Source organism: Syngnathoides biaculeatus, chromosome 20, assembly GCF_019802595.1.
Source record: "Syngnathoides biaculeatus isolate LvHL_M chromosome 20, ASM1980259v1, whole genome shotgun sequence".
NCBI lineage: Eukaryota > Metazoa > Chordata > Actinopteri > Syngnathiformes > Syngnathidae > Syngnathoides > Syngnathoides biaculeatus.
The window spans coordinates 13,410,792-13,425,060 of NC_084659.1; the positions used below are offsets into that span (position 1 = coordinate 13,410,792).

A 14,269-nucleotide genomic window follows, 5' to 3' on the forward strand; every position below is an offset into this window, starting at 1 on the left:
GTGTTAATTTTGTTCTGGTGCGCTCAAGCGTCCGTCAAAATCTGGAGTTCTTCCACCGTCTCGTTAAAGCACACTTGGTTTCGGTTGTTCTGCGAGTTACACCGAGCAGTGAAAACATTTCAGAGAAAGTCCGAAGTCCAAACACGGGGACAGATACTTGGCAGGGCATTTAGCGTCTTGTCCCCGGAGAGATGGATAGCAAGTGCGGGAAAGATGTCGGGGGGGGCTTTAAAGAATTAAAGAAAAAGGTGTGGGAGAGCTGGGAGGGGGGGGGGGTGTTGTTGTTGTTGATGGCAGCGATGCTCTTTGAGACTTTGCATTGGCGCTGTGTAACGCTTTTGTGCACCGGTCACGACGAGAGGCCAAGCCTGTCAGGAGGGAACAGAGTTTCCCCAGAGACCCCTGCCACTCGGCTGGAATGCCCAGGAGGAGAACTCAGTCCCCAGGCACAGAGTGACGGATGTCCGCCGTGCCTTCCAGTTAACGCCGCTCAGAAACAGCAAAGGAATCGGATGTGAGGGCAAATAAACCATATTTGGGTGCAGTGTCAGCTCGATTCTGATACGTGAAGGCCATCAGTCAAACAAAACAAGAGGAGCAAGTTTGACGTTGTCCTTCAAGTGTGACGGTCAAAGTCATGACGCGGATGTGTCGCCAAAGCACCAGGCAAATATTTGCCCTACTGTTTTTTTTTTTCGTCTTTTTCGTCACTTGGTTCAAGGATCACACATTCAGCTGTGACCGTCTACAAGACGTCTGCATTAAAAACGACTTCAGAATACTTAAAAGTACTCCCCGTTTGTCAAGTACTTTTACCGAGGGTCGTACATCGTGTACTTGCTTTTCTTCGTGGAAGCAAGTCAAGCCGGGCCTCAACAATAATTTAGCAGAGGTAGAAATCATTTTATTGAAAACACAGATGCAAGGAAATACTACCACCTGCTGGCGAGTGATTTTCACTACACTATGAAGACCAAATCACTTTTAGATGAACAACAGCGACACCGAGTGGTCGTGTCGAGACATCTTGGGGCTGAAAGCAGCCCAACGCGAGGCTCAGTTAATTAAAACCAGGTTGCGGCAACCTTTTTGTTCCGGGAGCTACTTCTCACTTCCAAGTGCTCCCAGTTTCTGACATAACATTTTAAAATCAATGTTATTAAAGGGGAAATCCAGTGCTTTGCGAGAACAGTGTATCCAATCGGTCATGTAATATGTACCCTATTTTGACAATGTGATGTTAAATCATCTCTCTTTTAATAGTGTTTTGAGAAGATTTTTATTGACAATTACGAATTTTCAGGGGCGCCGCCATTTCCGCGAGTCACATGACCCACGTGCACGGGTGTGACGTGCACAGTGCCGCAACAAAGGCTCGATTACGTGTGACACCATTATGCCAGCGATGATTACTCGGATTTATCCTCATCTGACGACGAAATAGCAGTATCGGTTGATCGGGAAGACAGAGGAATACTTCCATACAGATTTGAACCTGTGGCTGTAATTAATGTTGAATATTTGGATGGTTCTTCAGACGGGAATGACGCGGAGTCTGACGAGCGAGCGCCAAAGGCAGGCCACGAGCTGAGCTTCCAGGTGGCGGAGGCCGTTAGCCCCGGATGCCGAAGCTAGGCTAAAGGCCTGCGCCGCCACCGAAGCTTGGCCAACGGCCTATCTGGACGTCGAAGCTCGGCTTGCGACCTGCCGCCGGAGCTCGCGGTCCGCTTTCGACCGCGCCAGAGGCCTTTAGCCGAGCTTCGGCGGAGGCTGAAAATTCGTAATTGTCGATAAAAATCTTCTCAAAACACTCTTAAATGAGAGAGGATTTAACATCACATTTTCAAAATATGGTACATATTACATGACCTATTTGATACACTGTTCATACAAAGATCTGGATTTCCCCTTTCAGAATGAATGATACCCCCATCTGTATGAAGAGACTGATCATGTTCTTAAATGCTCACAATAATGATCAGCACCGATTAAAAAGGTTAAAAAAATGGCTCGGATGCAAAACAAAAACTGATCATGTCAGAGTAAGATGTTCAGTGGATCTTGCTATTTTCCCAGGACCAACATCAGGACACAAATACGAAGACATGTCTTCTTTCAATTATGGTTGGGCTTACGTTCCCTCAATCCTCTGCCACATTTTTTTTTTGATAAAAACTCGATTTTACGACCGAGTCGAAACACAACAAGGAGACAGAATGCCGTCTTCCCTTAAAAGAGCCGAGCGTGATCGCAACCGTGCTCCTGGGATGGCAGATGATCTTCTGTCGAGCCATTTAGAAAAACGGCGAGGTGTGAAGAGGACCATCAAGCCCTGCGGGGTCGTCGAACGGAGGGGGGGGGCTGAGCGAAAAGGAGCTGGTCTTCCTCGCGGGGAAGGACGCGGAGCAATCCCGCGATGTTCAACATATGGCTGCCAGCGGGGTGGATTCATTTAGTGATCATTTTTAAACCTGGGCCCCATCCCCGCAGAGCCTTCAGCGACGCTGTGTAATGATCCCGACTGATGATTAATTCAGAGGGCTGGAAATAGTGAGCAACACATCAGTAGAGGTTGAGGCTCCCCTGCTGTCAGGCTACAAAATAGCAATTCATGAAAAGGAAGAGCGCTTGATTGATTCCGTCAGGCTTAGGCGATAAGCGAAGTGCTCGCGCGTCTTGAAAGACGATCTCCAAGTTCCAACTATCCAATTCACGCCTCTTGGTTACGCTTCTGTCGGATTCGGAGCAAAGGAGTCGTTACCATGGTGATTTTAAGACTTCCTTGCAGATAAAATTAGGTGAAATAATCAGATTAGAGGCATGACAGAGCGTCACCTTGCTGGGTTTCGCACAACGCACTCGACATCAAACCACGACGCTGCGATCCGTCGTGAGACGTACAAATCCAAAGGAGAAGTGCGATGGAGAGGAAAAGCCCCCGCTTGCCCCATTTTTCAGACTTAGTGGACAAAATGGTGGGATGACACGTCTTCATCTGCAGTGAAGAAAATAAGTATTTGAACACCCTGCTATATTGCAAGTTCTCCCACTTAAAAATCACGGAGGGGTCTGAAATTTTCATCGTAGGTGCATGTCCACTCCGAGATAGATAATCCAAAAAGAAAAATCCAGAAATCACAATGTATGATTTTTTTTAACGATTTATTTGTGTGATACAGCTGGAAATAAGTATTTGAACACCTGAAAAAAAACAATGTTAATATTTGGTACAGTAGCCTTTGTTTGCAATTACAGAGGTCAAATGTTTCCTGTATTGGTTCACCAGGTTTGCACATACTGCAGGAGGGTTTTTGGCCCAGTCCTCCACACAGATCTTCTCTAGATCAGACAGGTTTCTGGGCTGTCGCTGAGAAACACGGAGTTTCAGCCCCCTGGGTTTAGGTCTGGAGACTGGCTAGGCCACGCCAGAACTTTGATATGCTTCTTACTGACTCACTCGTTGGTTTTCCTGGCTGTTCACTGTCATGTTGAAAGACCCAGCCACGACCCATCTTCGATGCTCGGAATGAGAGAAAGAGGTTGTTTTCCCAAAATCTTACAATACAATGTGCAGGAAAAACAACCCCAAAGCATGGTGCTACCACCCCCATACTTCACAGTAGGGATGGTGTTCTTTTTTCACCAAGATGCTTGGCAATTTCTCCGTAGCTCTCTCCAACCATGTGGAGTTGTATAATTTTCTCTCTGGTGTCTTTGGACAGCTCTTTGGTCTTGGCCATGTTACAAGTCTGAGTCTTCTCCCAGTGTACAGTGGGGTGGACAGGTGTCTTTATGCAGCTAACGACCTCACATAGGTGCATCTGATTCAGGATTTTTAAAGGCGGACTAACATGTCGTCGAGGGTCAGAATTCGAGCAGGTGTTCAAATACTTATTTGCAGCTGTATCACACAAATAAATTGTTAAAAAAAACAGTCATACATTGTGATTTGTGGATTTTTCTTTTGAGATGATCTCCCTCACAGTGGACCTAACCTACGATGAAAATTTCAGACCCCTCCATGATTTCCAAGTGGGAGAACTTGCAACATAGCAGGGTGTTCAAATACTTATTTTCTTCACTGTACAGTATGAGGTACTCACCAGTCCGTGTGTTGATCATCAACGATCAGCAGGATCTTGGGTTTGCGTACGACAGGCTTCGGAGGCTGGGCGCTTCCCGTCGGGGCTCCCTCGGTCGCGCCCGCCGCCGCAGCCGCCGCCGATTTGGCGTGTGCGGCGGCGGCGACGTTCTGCGCCATCTGGGCGCTCTTCACCACACTGGAGAAGGAGCTGAGGAAGCTGCCCGCCCCGGCGGCGGCGCTCGGGGCCGAGGTCTGAGCCGGGGTCGGCGCGCTCGGGGGCTGTCGCCGCTCCGTAGCCGGGGAGGCCGGGGAGGAGGTGGAAGACGCCGGCGGCGTCGGCCTCTGCAGATCCATCATGTAGCCGTTGGGTAGGTTGGCCACGAAGCTGCTGTCGGAGAGGCGCCGTCGAAGGTAGTTCATGGTCACTGGGGACGGTGGCTTGCTGGGAAAAAGTCCTGCAGAAAAAAGACACACTTAGGATTACACTTAGAGTTACCTTAATCCTAACCCCAACATAGTTCCAGTGCACAGGCGATAAATACTCACGGCCATTACCATCAACAGCTACACCGACACAATCAAATAAGATCATGATAGTAACTTTTTTTTTTTTCACAGGCAATGATCTAATTTCACTAAATTGGCCAAATTATTACTTATTAATTCCAGATAACGTCTTTGTCCATCCATCTATGCCAGTGACACATAATGATAAACGCGTCCTCTTCCACAGGGTGCACAATAAAGCTGTGTAACCACCTGTTGCCATTCATAAACCAGAATATGTCCTGACTCACACATACAGTGCATTCATCCATTCATTTTCTTTGCCGCTTATCCTCACGAGGGTCGCGGGGAGTGCTGAATCCCAGCTGTCAATGGGCAGGAGGCGGGCTACACCCTGAACTGGTCGCCAGCCAATCGCAGGGCATATGGAGACAAACAGCCGCACTCACAATCACACCTTGGGGCAATTTAGAGGGTCCAATTAGTGTTGCATGTTTTTGGGACGTGGGAAGAAAGTGGAGTGCACGGAGGTAACCCACGCAGGCACGGGGAGAACGTGCAAACTCCATACAGGTGGGTCCGGGATCGAACCTGGGACCTCAGAACTGTGAGGCCAACGCTTTACCAGCCACATACAGTGCAGACAAGCTCAATTTGTCAGTAAACAGACAAAATAACGACGACTAAAAGCATCAGAACTACATTTTTGACATATTAAATCCATCTACGTCTATCTGTTGTTGTTTCACTATACAGACAATTAAAAAAATATCTGTTCTGAAGAACGCAAAAGTCACTGATGTCCGATACCACAATTCCTCATATCTGTATATACCCTTGACCCGTCTAAAAATGTTTTTTTTTTTTTTTTTTTTTTTTTTTTTTACACATTTTGGGGAAATAAACACCTTTGGCCACTGTGACTTTCCTGCCTTGCATGGACTCTCCTGTGCATGCTGGGAGACGACTCGGAGGTAATGATGTAAACTTGGGACAGCAGATTCGCAGCTTTTTGTTTGCGGAGCAGACAGAAGCCCCTGAGGGAGCCGCGTTTGGGGGGGGGGGATTGGGGGGTGCTGAAAACAGTTATATAACGAGTATAAGCGAAAGCGTCAGAAAGTAGCGAGAAGGCAGACGACGCCCCAAAACCTCATTAAAAAGAGGAATTTCGCAGCAAATGACGAGATGGGAGGGGAGCACTTGTCTTACCGAGGGGGGCTGGCTGCGTCTTTTGCTATTTCTTTAACCCCCCCCGCTACCAAGGAGGCGGTCTCCCGTGTTTGATGGCGTGGAATTAGCAAACGTTACATCTGGACAACATATCGCCATCTGGAGGTCTTGTAGATGGAGGAACGGCTTACGGCAAGATTTCGCCTTGCTGCACGGTGGGCGCTCGTCGGCCAAATGTTAGTTGCGCCGCAGCGCTCGGCATTTTCCAGTGACTACAAGAACAAGGTGATGGAACCCGAATGAACATGACAGCTGTCGTCAAATTGCGCGCCGACCTCCATTTGGGTGGGCGCCCGTGTTCAAAAATGAGCTGCAAAGTTGTGTCAATAAAATCAATTCAGCAGGATATGAGGTAGGCAGCATCTGGAAGGAATACACACAAGAAAAAATGAAACAATGCCGAAAATAGACTTGCGCATATCGCTACTGAGCGCTTGAAATTTTTTCGCCCGCGGGCGAGCGGCTCCCTGCAGATCCGAGCCTGGACAGAAGAAAGCTTGGATGATCCGTCTATTTTGGACCACGGCTTCCTTAGAACGCGAGCAGCGCACAACAGTAATAACAGGCCTTGTTCACTAATGACAAAGAAGAGAAGGAGGGTAAAAGTGTCGCCCCCAAACTGTCGGATCCCCGCTGATGAGCAAACAGCGCGTGCGGGCCCGTGTTCCTTAATCTGGCAGATACGGCACGAGACCCGCCCCTGCCGTCACCGGTCCGTTCGCGCTTTGCATTGTCATCACGTCGCTCGTTACCAGTAAATTCGTGTTCACTCGCAAGCAATCTCAAAACCGATTTCAGTCTTTGACCTCGACTCGGGGGTGCCAGCATATAAATGAGGAAAGGTCGGTGGCTTTTCTGTGACCTTTTCCTGGAGAGTACGGTCGAGGATTGAGACTTTCAGATTTTCACAGCACACCCCATCAAGCACCAGTAATCGCTATTTTATTGCCTGGTTTATGTTCTTTCTTCAGATCACTTCCTTAATGAATGGCGGTCCTTTGAGTCACAATTCGCAAGAGAACTGATGTATCTCCGGGGTAGATTACCCTGAACCGTATACAAGCAAATGTACGTTTAGAGTTGTGCACAACATGCCGGGTAATGTTTAAATCTACTACAAGAAAATATACCCCCCCCCCCAAAAAAAAGCTCCAGTTATAGTCGTCGTTCTCAGAGAGTAGAGAAAATACAGTTCATGTGTCGTAATTTCCGGCCTCCAAGCCGCGACTTTTTTCACAGGCTTTCAACCCTGCAGTGTATGCGGTGATGCGGCTGACAGTCGCAAGGGGGCACTCGAGCGGAAAAGGTAAGAATGAGACCGGTGGAATGCATGTGCCGAGCAAATAACTTTTACCGGCCCTGTTAGCGCTGCGCAAGCCTTAGCGCTGTGCTAGCGTGTTGGTGCTATGTTACTAGCGTGTCTCAGGGATATTTACCGGTAAGTTTTATTTTAACCGGCCCTGTTAGCGTTAGCAATAGCATTAGCCCAGCGTAGCGTTAAACTCTTTCTGTGTTTCAATGGAGGTTTCAATGTGGGCACTTGTGGCTTTTACACAGGTGCGGCGTATGTATGTATCAACTGGTATTTCCTTTACAAACGCACTTGGTGAGGCTTGTAACCAGCTGCGCTCTGTAGGCCGGGAATTACGGTAAGTCTCGTGAGTACAATTCATCTTCAATCATTTCTGTTAGTCCGTCTATGGTGTTTCTCATTATACTAGTGGATCAAATAAAAACATTGAGGTGAATGTTATTCATTAAATATGCAAGCTTTAGTTCTCTTTTCTTGTCAGTCTCAAACTTCAACGTGGAGTGACTTCTGGAGTGAATAACTTACTTGGAAAACTGGGCGAGCAATAGAATGAGAACAGTGTCATGGTCCTGCCGGTCCAGCCCTGAACCCGCACAGCCACACAGATTAGGAGGCGCACACTTGTGCCTCATGCTGTCTGATTAACCCCGGTATATATAGGACCCAGGGGACGACTGGTCGGGGCCAGACCGTCGCAACTCATGCCCCGTTCCTGCACTCCCGTACTCTTGATCATCAACCCTGGTGTACCGACCTCCGCCTGTCCTCCGACCGACCCCATAAGCGTGACGTCTTTGATACTCCTCCCTGCTCTGAACAATCTTCCGTGTGCCGACCCCTGCCTGCCCGCGGACCTGCTCTCTACGCCCGACGTCCTGATTACCACTGCCCCACTTGACTGTCTGCCTGATCCCCGACTTTGGACTTAATAAACACTTTTCCCGAACGACCTTTGCGTCTCCGGAGTCCTGCATTTGGCTCCTCCCTCCGTCTCGATGTGTCGTGACAAACAGGCGCTTTGGAAGATTTGAAAATGTGCGTTATAATGTTTAAAGTGTGTGAGAGGATGATCATTAGTATAAAAATGTTGATTAATAGATCTATCTATCTATCTATCTATCTATCTATCTTCATCTATAGCAGGATACATCCCTAGCAATAATGTTGAGGAAAATCGAGTAGGTCGAGGCGCAAATGGCCCCCGAACGCAGATGCGGGGATCCGACATCCGGTGGCGCATAACACGCTTAGAAGAACCAGCGTGTCTCCCCGGCGACAGCGGGAGCAGTCGAACACGGCTTTTATTATTCATGACAGTCTGAGCTGAGGGGTTCAGGAATGGAAGCGGCGGGCGCGCGGGGATGGCCGGATACGAGGGGATTGCCGGACCCGCTTGGAGCACGTCTGCTAATTTCGCGTTCAAACATGGCCCGCTCGCTCCAAAGCAGATGTTACAGAACTAAGACAATCGTCGAGGATCGCTTAGTCATCGGCGTGGGCGGGAATCAATGCGACAAGTGGCCGACGAAGACCTCGGAGGCCACGAACCCGCATCGCGTCTGCTTTGGGCGTGTGCGTCGATTTGATGAATAACATCCTCTGGTGTCAAAATTATGCTCAAATGCGCTCTCCAGGAAAGGGATTACAAAAGCTCTCTTTTTGTAAAACTCTTGAATAAGTGGGGATAAACCACCGTTAAGTATTTCTACAATAGCCCCCCCGAAAAACATACATTAAAGAAAAAAAATTAATAAATAAAATTAAATAAATAAACAAATAGATATAAATAAATAAATAAAATAAATAAATAGATGGGCAAATAAATAAATAGATTAATAAATAAATAAATAGAATGGATGAATGAACGAATAAATAAATAGAATGGACGAACGAATAAATAAACAGATAAATAAATAGAATGGATGAATGAACGAATGGATGAATAAATAAATAGAATGGATGAACGACTAAATAAATAAATAAAATAAATGGATTTGTAAATGAAGAAATAAATTTATAAACAAATAACCTGGAACCAAAAGAAAATGAAAAAACAATTGGGGGCAGAAAAAAAATCTGCAAATAGGTGATGAACCGTGAGTATGCACTGTACATCTATACCAATGGTTTATTTATACTTGATATGTAAACACACATGAAGCATAAATGTTGATTTTTGTTTGGTTTTTGGTTGCTCTTGACGACATCTTATGGAAAACATTCTAGCGGTTCAAAGTCCCTCCACTTCCGCTTACGTCGCATACTTTTCCGTGGCATGCATCACGTCTACTGTGGAAATTTGTGGGTTTTAAGTGATCAGGTTTTTTTTTTTTTTTTTTTTTTTTTTTTTTAAATGGGATTCTACAGTACTCACTGTAATGCCCTCACGTGAGAAACGAAGGACTTAATGAACACTGGGAGAAGAATAAAATGCAAACACAGCAGGCTCCACCTCTTTCAGGCACGTAACACAAAGTTATGAAAAAAGGTGACTAATTTTCTTCACATCTTATACTTTTATGTTCAAATGTGTGGCAGATGGGGGAAAATATTTTATAACTTTTCGACTGCGGGTGCATTTGGAACGTTTCCTCACGATGAAGGATCTTAGCTCGGCCCCTGCATTAATTGAAATGCCAAGATCATAATTTTTTTGGCCACGGTCCGACGCTTCCGACAAGTTACAGTCTCAAAGCCGATTTAGAGGATCCGCATCAACTTGCTGCTGGTTTTAACGTCCTTTAACGCGCACCGCGCCGCTCTTAAAAGCACTCGTTGCAAATGAAAGTTGTCGTACGATGCAGTCGCCTGGCAACCTCGCTCGTCGTGTCATTTACGATCTTACTTGCGACGGAAGCCGGGGCTCGGCGACACGCTCGGGAGAACTGGGACGTGCGCTCGGACTTGTCGTGGATCCAGCGCTCTGAAACCTTCTCAATGTTACTGAATGGATTAAAGGGCCAGTTGAGGTAGCTATAGTTATGTTTTGTCTGTTGACAAAAATATGCAACGATCCGTCCTCGATTTCCTGCATGAGACCCTGTAAGCAGCCATCCTTATTCTAAGATGTGTTGTTTGTCGTGGGAGGTTGTGCGAAAGTCTGCAGCTTACGTTAGATCACAGCAAATCTCGCACGACTGTTAAGACCTTCAACTGTTATTCCAATGTGTGAAAATTCCACGGCGTCAAAATTCCCACCGGAGCGATTGTGACTTCCAGCCAGAGAGTATCGCGAAGGAGATATTCTCGTCGCGAGGTCCGCTCGCTCCCGGAGGTCTCGGAAAGTCGTTTCCAGAACTGAGAACTCTAACAACTGCGGTGACAGAACACTCGAGGCGCCGCAACGCTGACGGGATGGCGACAAACGGCCGAGTCGTCTGTGCAATCGTGCTTCTCGACGCAGTTGCTACATTAGGCTGTGGCAGAGATCGCACAGGTCCGCTCACAACAAACAATGGGAGTTGGAAAACGGACAAGACAAAACTGAACAGTCAGTACTGGAGTCCAAGGAGACCGAACAGTGTTGAAAGGTAATGCTTGTCACACGGCAGCATGTCACATGCTGCAATGCTAGGCTAACACGCTAAATGTCGTAAAGCAGGGGTGTCAAACTCATTTTTTGGTCGCGGGCCACATCGTAGTTACGGTTTTTCTCAGAGGGTCGTTATGACCGTGAAACCATAAAAAAAATTGTAATCGCTGCATCACATGTACACCCAAAATTTGTGAACTAGTTTGGGAATCAGAACGCAAGGGTAATGCATTTTTTTCAGCCATAATTAATGTTTGGCAACACAAGAAAGGCTTATATCTCAAGATGATCATTTCTGACAATTTGAAATTTCGGTCCAGATTTTCACAGGAATCATGCAAGTTGACACGGGTGATTTGCCTCCGTGGCCCACACAAAATCACGTGGCGGGCTGCATCCGGCCCCCGGCCTTGAGTTTCACATCTGTCTCGTAAACCATCGATCTCACCACAAACAATTTCAGGTGACTGCAGGCAGCGGGACTTTACTGCTAATATCGCTAGCTTGGGTAAACTCACTTGGTTAAGGACTGCAAGCGAAGCATTTAAGAATAGTCTCTGAATGTTCTGAACTCCTTTTGCCAGTAACGGCAGTAGCTCAACTTTCCATAGAGCTCTGACACCATCTTGTACTTTTTTATTTATATATACACAGCAGCCAAAGTGAGACTGCAAGACAGAAATTAACAAAAAAATCCTCATCAGTTAGGTCTACAGCAAGTGACCCCCCCTCACCCCCCCACTCTTTCTGTGTTTAACTGATGCTGACTGAAATGAAGGACACCACATTTTCCAACTGGGATAGTAATGGCTGCCATTCACCGGGGAAAGTGTTCACTTTATCTGAGCCCCCGAGGGTTTTATGGGGCCGCATCACGTAAAGACGTGACGGAGGCCGACTATACTACGCTGCATCACGCCCCGACGCCAAGTATTGATCTGTTATGACACGAATAGCAAGACTGACGCTTGAAATAATGCCATAATGCGTCTGCCGGGCTCTCCTCGTTGAGTGGCAATCACTTGGGCTCAAGTTAGCATTGACGCTATTAAGGAAATGGATGACAATCGAGGGCGGCACGGCGGACTCAGCTGGTAAAGCGTTGGCCTCACAGTTCTGAGGACCCGGGTTAAATCCCGGACCCGCTTGGGTGGAGTTTGCATCTTTTACCCCTGCCTGCGTGGGTTTTCTCCGGGCACTCTGGTTTCCCCCCCACATCCCAAAACCATGCAACATTAATTGGACACTCCAAATGGCCTCTAGGTGTGATTGTGAGTGCAGCTGTTTGTCTCTATGTGCCCTGTGATTGGCCGGCGACCAGTTCAGGGTGAACCCCACCTCCTGCCTGTTGACAGCAACATTGTGAAGAAAGAAAGAAAGAAAGAAAGAAAGAAAGAAAGAAAGAAAGAAGAAAGAAAGAAAGAAAGAAGAAAGAAAGAAAGAAAAGAAAGAAGAAAGAAAAAGAAAGAAAGAAAGAAAGAAAGAAAGAAAGAAAGAAAGAAGAAAGAAAGAAAGAAAGAAAGAAAACTTCCAGTCAACTTTCAATGGAGCTACCGAATTCCGGAAGTCGCCGAGCACCCTTTTACATTCGATTAAAAAAAATCATTGGAAAGATATGTACACGCACGTGATGGGTTTTTGTGACTTTCGGTAACAACCCAGGCTAAAGTTAGCCCTTTCTTGACAGCAATGACTACTCTCCCCCTGGGTAAGGGAGGGGGGGGGGGTTCAGGCGCCATCCTTGAATGTTATAGAACGGGTACAAACTTGATCAACAGGTACATTTTCCCCAATAGCAAGGTTTGCGTGTAAATCCGCAAATGCCGCGATTAAAGCATTTTTATTTTGGAGTATGCAAATGAGGCAACGAAAGGGTCGCGGTCGAGTCAGTGAATTTTCATCTCACGAGCTGAATTCCGGAAGGCTGCCGTTGCTCGTAGGAGCGCTTTTGGTGGGTTTTCCCACGGACGACTTGGACTCGGCCACAGTGGAAAAAACGAGCATGACACATCAAACTTTACTGCACGCGCTCCGTTGAGTTGCTCGCCGAGCGTTCGCGGGAAGCAGACATAATCCCACACTCCCCCTTTCAATTTAGCAATTTTGTCTTCCTTCCGCCTTAAAACGTGAATAAAGCCAGGATGCGTTAATTAAAAGCAGCAGCCCCCCGCCCCCCTCTCCATACCCCCCACCTGGATGACACCAGCACAGAGCGGTGACTGGGCTAAAGGGCTGCAGACGAGGTTGAGGGAATCCCTGCAGAGACCCGCCGCAAATCACCCCAGCTCAGCTGCCCACCCCCCTCCCCCCAAAAAAATGGTCTGACGCGGCATGCAAGCCCATGCAACCTCCTTATACCCCCTTTTCCTTTTGCAAGGGATGACGGCAAACGGGTCTGCAAAGGTTGCTTTGACACCTCCATTGTGTCTTGATGCAGCCGCTTGCGACAGGAATTTCCCTCGGTGCATTGAAATGGAGAAAAATAAAATAAAATTACCTGAGCGGTTCACAGTGACGAATAAGGCCCCTCGGATTCTTCTTCTTGTTTTTTTTTTAATTGATTTTTTTTCAATGTTATTGTTTATGTGTTTATTTATTTATTTTAGGGACGCTGCCGATCCTTTGCTGTCCTCCTAATTCCACGCAACCCCGGCCAAGCCCGCACCTTCTCTCTCCCTCTCCCTCTCTCTCCCCCTCCCTCTCTTTCTCTCGCTCGCGGTGCACGCCGGGAAAGAGAAGAGGGACGCGCACGTTACCGCAGTCGGTCCTCGAGGCTGATTGGACGGGAGGCAAATTAGGGGCGTGGTGATCAAAACAAAGCGTGTGATCGATATCCGGCTAACTAGCTAGTCAGGTTTTAATTGTTTGTATTTATTTTTTTATGATGTTTTGAATATATTAACCTTTTAAATTTGAATTAAAAACATTACTAAACCTAAATTAGTCTGATGATGAGAGAAGAAGACGGATTCGGTGAGATTTACAATGAGGGGGAAACAGTGACATCTGGTGGCCGTTGTGATGACAAGCGAAAGGAAGCAAGAAGGAACACGGATCGGAATGGAAGGAATATTTGCAGTTGGGTGGAGTACCCCCCCCCCCCAAAAAAAACGGAACTCAAGAAATACCGTTACTTCAGAATAAGGTGAATTAAATAAAAGTAAATAGTAGCCCTCCCATTAATTACTGCATAAGTACTAAGTCGCTGAAACTAACCTAGCCAATGCCATTTAAGAGCCAAACAAATATGCGCTCATCTAAAATGACATGCTGTGGTGACCCCAAACGGGACAAGCCGAAAGGAAAAGAAGAGGAAGCAGCAAGGCAGGACCGCTGCCACTTAAATGCACGGTGATGCTTATCGACGGGTGTTTGGCGCTGCGCGGTTAGCGTTGCAGAACATGTCGTTAATTCGTGAACACGGCCCCGTGTCGAGTTTGGGACGCGTCACACGTTAATGAGCAGCCGCGGTCCGGCTTCCCGGCACGTTCGCGGGGCCGCCGACGACCGCGGTTGATTGCATTGTCCGCTCGCGGCGTCGCCTTTGAATGGGGGAGGCCGGCCAATCGCGACGGGCCACATCTGCGTCCGTCAGATGTGCATC

The 14,269-nt window shown here is 47.3% G+C and overlaps 1 protein-coding gene across 6 annotated transcripts in view; it reads right to left on the bottom strand.

Moving 5' to 3' along the window:
• Positions 1-14,269, bottom strand: part of LOC133493130 (synapsin-3-like) — a 159,166-nt gene that overhangs the window by 49,876 nt on the left and 95,021 nt on the right. For 5 of the 6 annotated variants that reach the window (XM_061806071.1, XM_061806072.1, XM_061806067.1 and 2 more), the window contains one exon: positions 4,104-4,539. In XM_061806071.1, the coding sequence (XP_061662055.1) occupies positions 4,104-4,504 (401 nt within the window). In that variant the 5' untranslated portion in view covers positions 4,505-4,539. Of the gene's footprint in view, positions 1-4,103; positions 4,540-13,162; positions 13,339-14,269 lie in introns of those variants that run through there. The other variant, XM_061806073.1, reaches the window with a different exon arrangement.